This window comes from Cibotium barometz, chromosome 1 (genome assembly GCF_041138505.1).
Source record: "Cibotium barometz isolate CiBa-2024 chromosome 1, ASM4113850v1, whole genome shotgun sequence".
In the NCBI taxonomy this organism is placed as follows: domain Eukaryota; kingdom Viridiplantae; phylum Streptophyta; class Polypodiopsida; order Cyatheales; family Cibotiaceae; genus Cibotium; species Cibotium barometz.
Window position 1 is genome coordinate 64,225,971 of NC_141046.1, and position 12,565 is coordinate 64,238,535.

The 12,565-nt window shown below is 41.5% G+C and overlaps 1 protein-coding gene across 1 annotated transcript; it reads right to left on the reverse strand.

The window, feature by feature from the left end:
- Positions 1-1,459: 1,459 nt before the first annotated feature.
- On the reverse strand, positions 1,460-9,800 carry RBX1 (RING-box 1). Its single transcript, XM_086805086.1, has 5 exons — positions 9,555-9,800; positions 2,318-2,368; positions 2,174-2,233; positions 2,007-2,078; positions 1,460-1,894 (listed from the first exon to the last, which is right to left on the reverse strand). Exons 1-5 carry the CDS (start codon positions 9,685-9,687, stop codon positions 1,857-1,859), a joined length of 354 nt encoding a protein of 117 aa, XP_086661212.1. The 5' UTR covers positions 9,688-9,800; the 3' UTR covers positions 1,460-1,856.
- Between the last annotated feature and the right edge of the window lie 2,765 nt (positions 9,801-12,565).

Genomic DNA, 12,565 nt, shown 5'->3' on the forward strand with positions numbered 1-12,565 from the left:
AGAATACACACTACAAATGTCCTCCCAGCCCGTAATTTTTCCCAGACATTCTCAATGTACAGACTGAACATGAATTGCTTTAGACCTAGCTCATGCAGAAAATATTCAGGGTTTAAAATACACCATGAAATTACAAAAAGACGGACAAAGTTTCATGAAACAGGCAATTGCAAGTCGCCTGCAAATTTTTCCAGCTGGCAAACCTCGACTTGCTGAGGAGTAAACAGGGATTATCCAACCTCATGAACAAGCTGCATGTGGAACTTCTTCAAAGTGAGATCTTCCTGTGAGCGCAATGGTGGACAGCTGCAAAACTTCCCAAAGCTCAAGCAGACTTGAGAGCCTGGGGTGCAGACTTGAACCCTCCTTCACACATTGTAAAAGGCTTAAAGCTTGCAGTTCTTTAAGAAGGGCTTCTGAAATTGCAAGCCGCAATGTGAAGGTGACGACACTTTGAAAGACCTGAGCCTTGATCAGCGTATCCATGTCGCCAAGCTTCATTACAAGCTCCTTAACCCTGCAGACGTGATATCAACAACCATGATACCATCCACAACTGCCTGAATAGTTCACGCACTATCTAGCTTTCAAGTGAATGTTGGTAAAAGCTCTTTACAGCAGCTCCGTTCCCTCCACGAGAAATCATACAACATATGGGCAGCTATAACATGAACTGCTAATGAAATACCCTTCTCTAGGGATACTTCAACAGTTTCACTTGTGAGAAGACTCCTATGCCATGCAGCCACAAGGGCACTTTTGGCAAGCAATGGGACACCTTAATTTTTCTAGAAACCTCTTGGCCCTCAGTACCAAAACTTGTTTAGATCCATGCTAAGGCAAATTTTCTTACCCTTAGTGCCATAGCACCCCCTAGGAGGCTAGGACATCCTGTGGGACTACCATTGCTAAGTTTACACATTCTTGTCCTGCCGTAGCACTGGAAACCCCTTTCAAATCAGCTATACACAAAAAAAAAATCATGTCCTAGTAAGGTAATATCAAAGCTGTGGCTTCCATCTGTGCTTTAGGAACCACTTTAAACACAAGATTTGACTGATTTACTCAGTATGGAGCCACTACAATCAGTACGAGCTGTAACAGTGTAACTACCTCACGCAACTCCAAAAAAAAAAGGCTTTCTAGGACTGACCAGCACTGCACAAACTCAACAAACTTTATATACAAATGGAAACTTAAGGTTAATTCCCAAACGTAACAAAAAACCAATGTGTGATCTCCACTTACAAAGCCTCAACTCATCAACTCCATGCCTCAACTCATCAACTCCATCATGCATAACATAGACTAGCTAGCTGCTATGACATCGTCATCAGTTGCCTAGTTGATCTTCATAGGTAAAGCATCCAACTGAGTTTCTATCACTTCTCCCAAGGTGAAGGACAGACTCAGCCATGATGAAGGCTAGCACTCAAGAACACATGTGTGCGCACACACATCCCCCAAATTGCACCGCTTCAGATAAAACAAAATAATATAAACCAGCTGGACCCTTCTTGGCAAATACTTCAAAAGAAATCTGCATGTTCGCTAATTCAGCAGATAGATATATCAATCGAGAGTCGAGGTTATTCCCAAGACTTAGCAAAACACCAAAGTGCAATCTTCACTCTATGAAAGTCTACTCACTGATTTTAGTAGACAAAATAAATCTTCATAGAAACTCAACAAACATTGTTGAGCAAGTGATGAAATAGAGGAGCAATTACTTGTGTTAAAAGTATGATCCTCAAGTATTATGTTCCATATTAATGAGAGCACAAAAAAAGGGACTTGATCTGCAAAGCACATCGCTAAACCAATCTCATACACTTATCTTCCAAAGAATTGTAACCTCAACGACCGTACTTCTGGAACTCCCACTCACTATTATCTGAGGCCCAAAAAAAGTTGTCAGAATTGTTTGTCAAACCATGGATACTTTATGCATGTTGAACTAAAAAAGCAAAGCTTCTTAGCTCCTTAAGCAACATACATCAACTTACCTAGTGGACAAACTTGCCTCGTTTTCAGCCACCTGCTGATGCAGTGAAAGTGGAATGCATGATTGCAAACACCTGCAAACACATACACAAGCAAAGATCCACATGCAATGTATCATCAAATCTTCCAAAATGTTTCATGGCAAAGTGATGTAGGGACTGTTTCCTACCCCAAGCAACTGTACATTCTTCACTCGTAGCACTCGCTTGATTAGCCTGACACTCGATACCTAAAACCAAGCAGACGTGTCATATAGTGTTATAAGAGCAGCCCATCACTCCACTGTAAATGAGGGTAGGCTTTCAGAGCTTACATAAATCCATGATGTGATTCCGACAAATAGCGCAATTATCCACAACTATATCTGCATAGCACAAGCAAACATGGTCCAAAAGGCCATCTCAACAAAAGCAACAGCATACTTGATCAAATATTCACTGCGAATGCAAACATGCAGATTTTAATGAAAGGTGACTTTATTTAATTCTAAGAAAGAAGAAAAAAAAGAGAGAGAGAGAATCAGAAACTCTTAATCCTTCAGCAATACATATGTTCAAGAAAAGCAGTCATTAGGCAAACTTGGCCATCAATATTAGTAAAATCAGCAACATTCAATGGCCCTTGACAGGCACCCGATCTGCTTAAGTTGTTTCAAATTACAAAGTGTCCAATTGACCAGATTTGTATAGATTTTGTAAAAGCTTGCCACCTAGCGTGCATAAGAGAAACACCAAGTGCCAGACTATAGTAGACAATCTAAGCTGATCGTGTTGATCCAGTGCAAGGGTAACATTATCGCAGAAGAAACTGCCAAATTGCTTTTCTCATTCTCATATCAATTGTCAGCATACTACTTAAGGCCATTGTGTCAGAGCAGCGCAATAGCAATGACCTGCAAATGAGGATGGAGAGGTTGGTTTGCTCAACCAGCAGGCTGCAGTTGTGGGCAAAAAGGACTCCAAGCCTATTTTCCCCCCTTTTCAAAGGGCTTTTGGCCCCCACAACCCTACATGAGGTCTTTGAGCGGCTGTTTGGGGCCAAGGCTCTTCCATGGTCCTCCAATGCGGTCCCAAAGATGGAACACTCATCTTCCTTGCTGACTTGCTTCTGTTTTGCTTGAACCTTCTTGCTGATGCTGCTCCATTGTATGTCATGCACTTCCACATGAGACCAGTGGGTGTGCCATGGGGTCTAATCTTAGCCTTTCAGTTCCTTGGCTTGTCCATTCTCATAGGCCTTGTGCCTCTGGACAGCTGTAACTTGTCGTTCATGTGCACAGGATGCCCTAACCTACACACACAGCACTCATTGACCACGTCCTTTTCAAGAGGGCTCACAAAGGTGTGCATTGTGCTAAAACCCTAATTGTCCTGTGCTACCTTGTAATGCCCTCAATCTTCTTGGCACATGCTCTAAAAACTTATACATGTGACATCAAATCTGCTGCATAAGCCTAGCCTTTCTTTAACACTTTAATATGTTGCAAACAATTTTCACACAAAACAAAGGATGGATGCTTCCCCTCAATCAAGACATCAAACAATTACATGAAGCCTTCAGTTCCAATAGTGCATGCTTGCAGATAGCTGTGAATGAGCAATCATGGCAACTAATTAGAAGAATGATAATCCATGAATTGATTAGGTATTGATGTGCATAACCTCACACAAGTTGAACAGAAAAAGCAGACATATATTTGGTTGAATAGCCTCTCCTAGCCACAACCTAAATAGTATTACTAAGAAACTTAAATCTCTATTAAAAAAAGTGCACTGCAGCAGCACTACACAATAAGGGAGAGGTTGTTTGACCATGAATGAAAAATCCTATCATGAAACGCTGGAGTGAAGAACAAGATGTGTCACATGCACACCTTAATCCGGTCCCACGTACACATGATTATTCCTTACAGCCGCCTTAATGGCAAAGTTAGAGGTCATATATGGGCAGTTTGGTGGCCCTATAGGTGCCCGGAGGTGCACCAATGGGACATATTACGGGCACAATATGAACACATTTTATGACATTTTTGATTACTTTTTATGGCCTGAAAAGTGAAAACCAACCTGATTACAACTTGCTATCACTTTCCTATATAAAGGCAGATCATGGGTCATTCATAATCATTCAAAGACAGAGATTGCAAAGCCAAGACCAAGGACATGCAATCTAACAGTTTGGATCAACCAAGTACATCTCCAAATTATCAAAGTCACGCAACAGCCGCATGCACACCACCCTAAGGCACTGAGCACCGTCGATGGCTAGGCTCCCATCTCCTAGCCGTTGCTTCCCACCAAAAACCCAACCGGAGGAGATATCTATGACAAGGTGCCACCACACCCTATATATGGCTCTTCGACTTCCCATGCTCTTGCATATGGGATAATCCACCACAACTTCTAGTCATGTGATAACCCGAGAGTAGCTACAAGAATTGCCACCTCCAACACCCTCCTTCAATTCAAGGGCCTCGATCAAACAAAGGTTAGGACCGCCCAGGACCACAGAGGCCGAGCTCTGATACCATGTCAAAGTCACGCAACAGCAGCACGCACACCACCCTAGGGCACTGAGCAACGTCAGTGGCTAGGCTCCCATCTCCTAGCCGTTGCTCCCCCCCCAAAAACCCGGCCGGAGGAGATATCTATGACAAGGTGCCATCACACCCTAAATATGGCTCTTCGACTTCCCATGCTCTTGCATATGGGATAATCCACCACGACTTCTAGTCATGCGATAACCCGAGAGTAGCTACGAGAATTGCCACCTCCAACACAAATCAGCATTTTCCATTAGCGCACAGTGGAGGACAATAAGCATAAGTTCATTCATAGCATTCATAGTCTAGATCTGCATTGGATCTATGACAATCATTGTAATTACTCATTCATTCAATAATATATAGTAGCAGTAGGTTAGATAAAGAGTCTCTCTCTTCTCCTTCTCTCTACTTCTCTATGTCATGAGCATGTGATTAGTGTTAAGCTTTGCGTTAATCATCATTAAGCACCCTTCCGCATAGTAGTCATGTTACATTTGTATCAAAGCATGTCTAGGTCGTTCCTAGGGAAAGTTTTGCATCAATGCTAAGGTTTGCATGTAAATCAGCAATTTAGGGTTTACGTTTTTGCATTAAATCAATCTTTTTGCATCAACTTTTTGCTCATTGTCAACATAGTATAGTACTAGAAAGCCAATGAGATGGTAGATCAAGTGGTTAAGGCGTTTGCCTAGGTACTAGAAAGTCTATATTTCAATCTAGCATGGTTCTAGGGCGTCTATGATATGAAGAGGCCTAGATTTAGGATTTTGGGATTGATTATGGCTTTAAAAAAACCAGCAACCGTTTTTTCATGGAAACCATAGAGGATATTGATGAAGAGGCAAGTGAAGCTAGTTGGGCAATGTTCGAACGGGCATCCCAAGAAAGGACAAAGATTTACCAACAAACATGTGAAGATCAAGATCACCGAAGGGAACAACGTGAAGAAGAAGCAAAGCAAGGAAGAAAAGACAACAAAAGATGTGAAGAAGAGTACTAGAAACAAATAAAGGAGTTTTTCGCCATGATGAGTCAAAGTACTCAGTGGAAGCAAGTGTGGTAAAGACCAAGGAAGAGAACAAGAGTACCGCAGTAGAAGACCAAGGACAAAGAGATACCCAAGAGGCACTAGAAACCGTGTCGGATCTGCAAGTCGAGGTCAACCAAGAGGTACAATTGTTCGAGCATGCAAAGCCACAAACAATTCCAGATTCCAAGTGAGTTCCCGAGATCATCACAACCATCGACGAGGTGACAGTTCGCGAGGTTTCCACAATTATCTCCGAATCCATTGATAAGGAGGAGAAGATAAGTACTTCAGTTGCTGAGGCGTTCATGGAGTCTACCATGCCAATAGAGCGTCCAAAGACAAAGGAGCTGTAACTCGCGACGCCGCCCAGGGGACTAGGGCCTTTGACACACTTGTTGATACCATCAATGCATATTATAACATTTAAACATAAAAGCTCGACAAAAACATCCACAAATGCTAAAAATGAAGCTGCACGTGTGACACCGCATAGAGGCCGGAATGGGCCGACCCCCCCCCTTGGAGTATTTTATTACCCAAGGAGAATAATATCATGTACAAGCTTTGAGGGCCTTACTCTCCCCACGGGACATGCCGGATTATCCATATACAAATGCCATAACACTGCCCAACACGAGGCAACTGAGCCGGAACATAGGTTGTAGAAATGCCGAGCCAACAATATAATTCATATACCTCCGTGTGGGTCCTGATTCTTTCCCAAAAACCACGGGTCTTCATGCAATAGAGCTGGTACAGCAAGTACAACTCTCCATTCAGCCGGTACAGCAAGTACAGTGGCTGGTACAGTCGATACGATGGCTGGTACAGCAAGTACGGTGGCTGGTACAACCAATACAATGGTTGGTACAACAAGTACAAAGACTGGTACAACAAGTACAATGGCTAGAAATCGTAATAAATGATTAAACACCCTTGCCTTCAGTATTTCTTCGCGATGGAAGCCTCCAAAACAGTCCCCAACAGCTGGTATTCTTCATGGGCAGCCTTCAAGAGAGAGAGAAAGAGAGTAGCCATCATTAGGGCAGCCTGTAACGGTGGTAGAGGCTAGTGTGCAGCAAGAGAGCCTCCATTAATGAAGAGAGAGGGCTCCAATTTATAGATTTGGGCCTCCCATGAGCTAAAATGGCAAGAGAAGGCTACAATAACAAGTGGAGAGCCACACAATAGCTGAAGTGACAAGTGTGAGGCCACTTGTCTCACTTTGATCCACTTTCTAACAAGTGTCAGGCCACTTGTCTCACTTTGGTCCACTTTCTTGCCACATGTCCCAATCTAAGAGATGGGTCCTTCCATAAACTTTCTCTCTAAAAATATCCCAACTGGTAGACATTCTGTCATATGCACTTTGCCAACTCTTGGTATCTGCTCAATTCCAGATGTAATGACGCGAACAAAATTTCCATCGGAGTCGGGCCAAAAATAGCAACTCTCCTAAATTTTAGGAGTGTGGTCCTTTGTATTCTAGGATAATCCCCCATTCCCAAAGCTTATACTTTCCAAATATTTAGACATCCTGGAGTCCACCAGACCCCTTTCATATTGGGAAATGTCCAGGCTGGTGACAGGAGCAACTTCCATTCCCTGCAGTTCCCGAGGAGATAGTGGTGGAAACACCATATGAGAGATCCACTCTGCAGTCGAATCGACAACATGGAGCAAAGGCACATCATGTGCACCCCAGCTCCAAGTTTAGCAGGAGGGGATGTCACGTGCACACCTTAATCTGATGCCACGTAGACATGATTATTCCTTACAGCCACCTTAAGGGCAAAGTTAGATGTCGTATATGGGCAGTTTGGAGCCAATTTGGTGGCTCTATAGGTGCCCGGAGGTGCCCAAGATATGCACCAATGGTTGGGACATATTACGAGCACAATATGAACACATTTTATGACATTTTTGACTACTTTTTATGCTTGAAAAGTGAAAACCAACCTGATTACGACCTGCTATCACTTTCCTATATAAAGGCACGTCATGGGTCATTCGTAATCATTCAAAGATAGAGATCGCAAAGCCAAGACCAAGGACATGCAGTCTAAGAGTTTGGATCACCCAAGTAAATCTCCAAATCAGCATTTTCCATTAACACACAGTGAAGGACAATAATATATACCTAGATGAATCCAAGAACATGCCCAGGCTCCAAATTCACCTTACAAGAAAGCATAAGACAATAATATATACCTAGATGAATCCAGGAACATGCCCAAATTCACTGTGTGTTTTCCATTAACACACAGTGGATGACAGTAAGCATAAGTTCATTCATAGCATTCATAGTCTAGATCTACATTGGATCTATGACAATCATTGTAATTACTCATTCATTCAGTAATATATAGTAGAAGTAGGTTAGGTGAAGAGTCACTCTCTTCTCCTTCTCTCTACTTCTCTATGTCATGAGCATGTGATTAGCATTAATCTTTATTGCTATGCATTAATCATCATTAAGCACACTTCCGCATAGTAGTCATGTTACAAGATGAGGCCTGAAATCAAATACAGAGACTCATCTAAAAAGAGCATCTGAGTGAGCAAGAAAAGCAATTCTAGAGATAGGCAGCTCTGGACCACCTCAAAAGATAAAAAATGCTCTTATACAAAAGGGAAGAAAGGTTTTTGAGACCACAAATCCCTCTACCTGCAACTTTCCCCTTGAGGGTGGAGGGAATGAAAAAGTTTGCAAGCAGAAATTGCAATAATAGGGTGAACTGTTCTAAAAGTAGAGCTGCCAAACAAACTCTTCCAAAGCTGCTAGACAATCTATAGATTAAGGAGACACGTTGCAAGAGAAACAATCTAAAATTCAAGAACTGTTATATCATGAAATAACAACAAGCTATGTAGGGTAAAATGTTTCATCAAGAAATACGGCAAACTATTCTAACATGAAGTAGGTAGGGCGAAAGTTCTATTCCCAAACTCAACCAAAACCAAAGTATAGACTATAAGAAAATACAATTTGTGCGATCACACAAACAAAAAAATATTTTACACAAAGACCTTAATGCAAAAAAGAAGGAGAATAATACTAAAGTATTGTTTACAAACCAGATTACAAACTAATGTTGTCTGCACATCCGTGCGCTCCAACAAGGAGTTTTGATGGCAATCTTAGTAGACTCTCAACAAAGAATGTCACACACTAGCAAGGGCGCACAACGTAGTGGAAATAGATCTAAACTCGATGATCTCAATGTAATATAGAGGGTGCCAAATGCATTTATATACATGGCCCAAGGTTGGTCTTATCGTATGTCGGCGGGCCGACAAACGGTGGCTACCCTACAATTGGTCCATGGACTAAACCGACCACATCACCCAATTGGAACCATATTAGACAACCTAAGAACTAGGTATCTTGGGAAGGTTTCCTTCCACCCTGTAGTGAAGTCTATCGACCCATACTTACATGCATCCTACTTGGCATGGTACCAATCTACATAAGCCATCTTCTAACCAACATCTAGTGTTTAAACAGGGCACTATCGGGCACCCCGGTGCTCAACAAAATGGCTACTCCTCATAAAGGGACCTTACAAAATAGAGCAACGCATCATCCACACAGTTACAATGACGATGGTGGTGCATTGATTTCAACACAGACCATATGCTATGGTATCCCTACTGGTGCCATCAGCTCCAAGAGGAGATGCAAGTTAATGCATAAAAATATGTCCGAAATCTTCATATGTCACCCCTCCGGTTCTGAAGGGCAGACTCGGCCACAATGAAGGCTAGCAGGAAAGGGGTAAACACACAAAAGGGCACAACATTGATTTGGCAATTGCACCGCTTTGAATAAAAGGAATTAGCTCGGCAAAACTTGGACAAAAACATCAAAAGACATCTATCATGAGTGAACTAGTATCATGCATAAGAAGAAACAAGGGCGAACGAAGACAAAATCAAAGTTACACAAAAAAAGACGGAGACAGCGAAGGGTACCCCATGCCCAGAGAGCAACTGCGTTCCATTTCTTGATCTCGAAGCGCTTAGGACGTTTGCTGCTGGAACCTGCGCCGCTGCTGGAGCCTTCCCCGACTGGCGCCATAGGAACATCTACGTCTGCATCAGCCATCTGCAGCGACGAAGAGATACTCCTGGCTATGGCGCACGGCAAGCTCAGAAACCCTAGCACAGCACCTCAGAAGACCTTACACAGGTGCACAAAAAACCAAACAAAACTATGACAACATCATGTTGTCATCTTTTTAAAAACTTCAGGGTGCTTTCACACCTTTTGCAAGGGAGACGGACGGACATCGTAGCTTTGAGGAGAGAGCTGTCGTTGGCTACAATGGGTGGATTTTTAAAAACCAGAGAATGCCGATCGCGTGTTAGTACACTGGTTAGAATGGAGTTCGAGAGTCCCCATGTTGTGGGTTCGAATCTCCCGTGTGCGAGCGATGGAACTTGTGTGTGTGAGTCAACATGTGTACTTTCTACTTGATCAATATACATATATATTCTTGGCACGATATCAAAATAATAAAGGCAACCATCTACACGCTATAAGGCACATGCGTACTTCTTTAAAAAACACATCTATCATTGTTGCGCGTCTAATTCTATTGCAACTTGAAAAGTCACTTCTTTCTTGGACCTTTTCTTCAGGTTTCTAGCCCTTCAAAATCCTTGCTACCATGCTTTAGCATAAGATTTGGGTTTTTGATAGTATGCTTGTATTAAGATCTACCTTCCTTCCACAGAAAGACTAAGGTATTTTAAAAATGTAACAAAAGATAGCTTCTCAAGTGATTGTGAAATAGAATAGGCTATCAAAATCATAGCACCTTGATCTTCACACTATCAACCGACTTCCAATGCAAGACCAGCAATGCATATAAGAGTTTGTTGTTGTTGCTAGGCTTAACATATCCACATTCTTACTCACAAGCGTTAACCATTATGATAAAATTACTCTGCTTCTTCCTTTACCCAAAGCTCACTCTATCCAATCTCAAAAGTTTCTACTATAGGTTCCTTAACTACACAAATAGAAAACTTTTCCCAACTTGGATGGAGTCTTCTAATGTTCGTTCATCAAAGAAAAGTGACATTTCATTACATATATCAAAGAAAAACTCAAAGTTCTCACATTGAATAGTGCAAAAAATGGTTGTGGGAACTTCATTTTGATAATCACTAGATAGAGCGTGGATTGTATAGAATACAATTCTATCAATGGATTTCCAATGAATTTCCAAATGCCTCAGTAGTGAATGCAACTTTTAATAGTCTTAGAAGAAGATAGATTGAAGAGTGCACGGATGACTGATGTCATATGAAGCAGGGAACTAAAGCTCTAATGGGTCACACCATAGGGAATCATTAACAAATTCAACATAGGAACCTTTTAGTTAGTAACATCAGATGGAACACAGCTTCAGAAACCAGTAAATGGGTTTAAACTAAGAGTATAATGTGAAAATTTTGGGCAAACACAAGGTAATTGTGCCATGACATTGAAGTAGATTTATACCATGTGAAAATAGGTGCATGCCCAAGGGTAGTTTGTAAAATGACACTTGAAGTAGATCTAAGAGAATGGGTTCATCATTACATTCATACATTGAAGTCGATTGTACCATGTGAAAATAGGTGCATGCCCAACGGTAAGTTGTAAAATGACACTCTTAAAGATAGTGGTCGAATTCATATAGGTGTTCCTTGTGCCAGATAGCTTGTTTTGGAAAATACCACACCCACCCAAAATATCATCTTGGAGCATGTGCACTAGTCACATCACTTTACATGTGCATTTGTCACATCACTCTACATGCATTTCATCATTCTCACTCCACCTCATCAAATCCCAAGATCTCCATGTAATGATGCCTTGACATTTGGGATTGGAAGTAAATGCACCCAATGAACTCAGCCCACCAACAACTAATAACCCCACCACCCCCAACATTTTAAACCTATTCTGTGATTTTGTTGTATCATCTTCTCAATCTCTCCTTGCAAGTTTGCAACCATGCACTTGCCCCTACCTTCTTTTCTTATACTTATACTATCACCATGACCATGGGACCCACCAAAGATTCTTCCTCTTCTATAAAAACAAACTCCATGGAATCGCTAGAACACCCCATGTGAGCTAATGATTCTGCAAAACTGTCTTGGTACACCCCATGTGAGCTAATGATTCTGCAAAACTGTCTTGGTACAATCAAATGCACTATAGGATTTTGCTCTTCTCAACTAGGAATTGATGGATCTCAATCGTTTTGCATCTAGCCAAAGACAAAAAAACTAACAATCAATTCAAGCTGATTACTTGCAGAGATCAAGCCAAAAGAGCACAATATGCATGGTGTTTGGAAAGCATAATACTGGTAACATTAATTTATATCTCAAAATCACACAAACCAATACAAAAAAGAGAGCCCTTAGTCACTAGCATCAAAGAGAAAGTCCAACTTTACTCTAACTTGTATAATAGTGGTGTTGCCACCAAAAAAGGATAAGGATGGTGAGTCGGACAATGAGTCAACCTAGGTTAGACAAGGGTGAGCCTGAGTTAGAAAAGGATAAATATGACGAGTCAAAAACAACGGTCAGCCTAGGGCATCTAACCATTGGACCATAGAGGGACATTAGAGGACCTCCCAACCATCATCCATAAATGTGAGTGGAATTAAGGAGGAAAATCAGAATATGTTGTAGCACAGTTTGCCCTGCTTGAAAATTTACAAATCACAAAACTTAAAAAAGAGTGAAGGAAGCAAGAATGCTTCCCTAATATAGCAGTAACAAAAATGTTATGGCACGTTTTTGCCATATATAGTTAACCTAAAATGATAGGCCTTTCTAAGCCTTCTCGTTATGTACTTCTTTGTCCCCTATGATAATACTTGGAGTAATCAGGAAGAAGTAATTAAGAACTTTCCCTAGATCTTCTTCTAGAGGCTCGGTGTGAGCTCTTTTAGCTTGACTGCTTTCTCTACCTC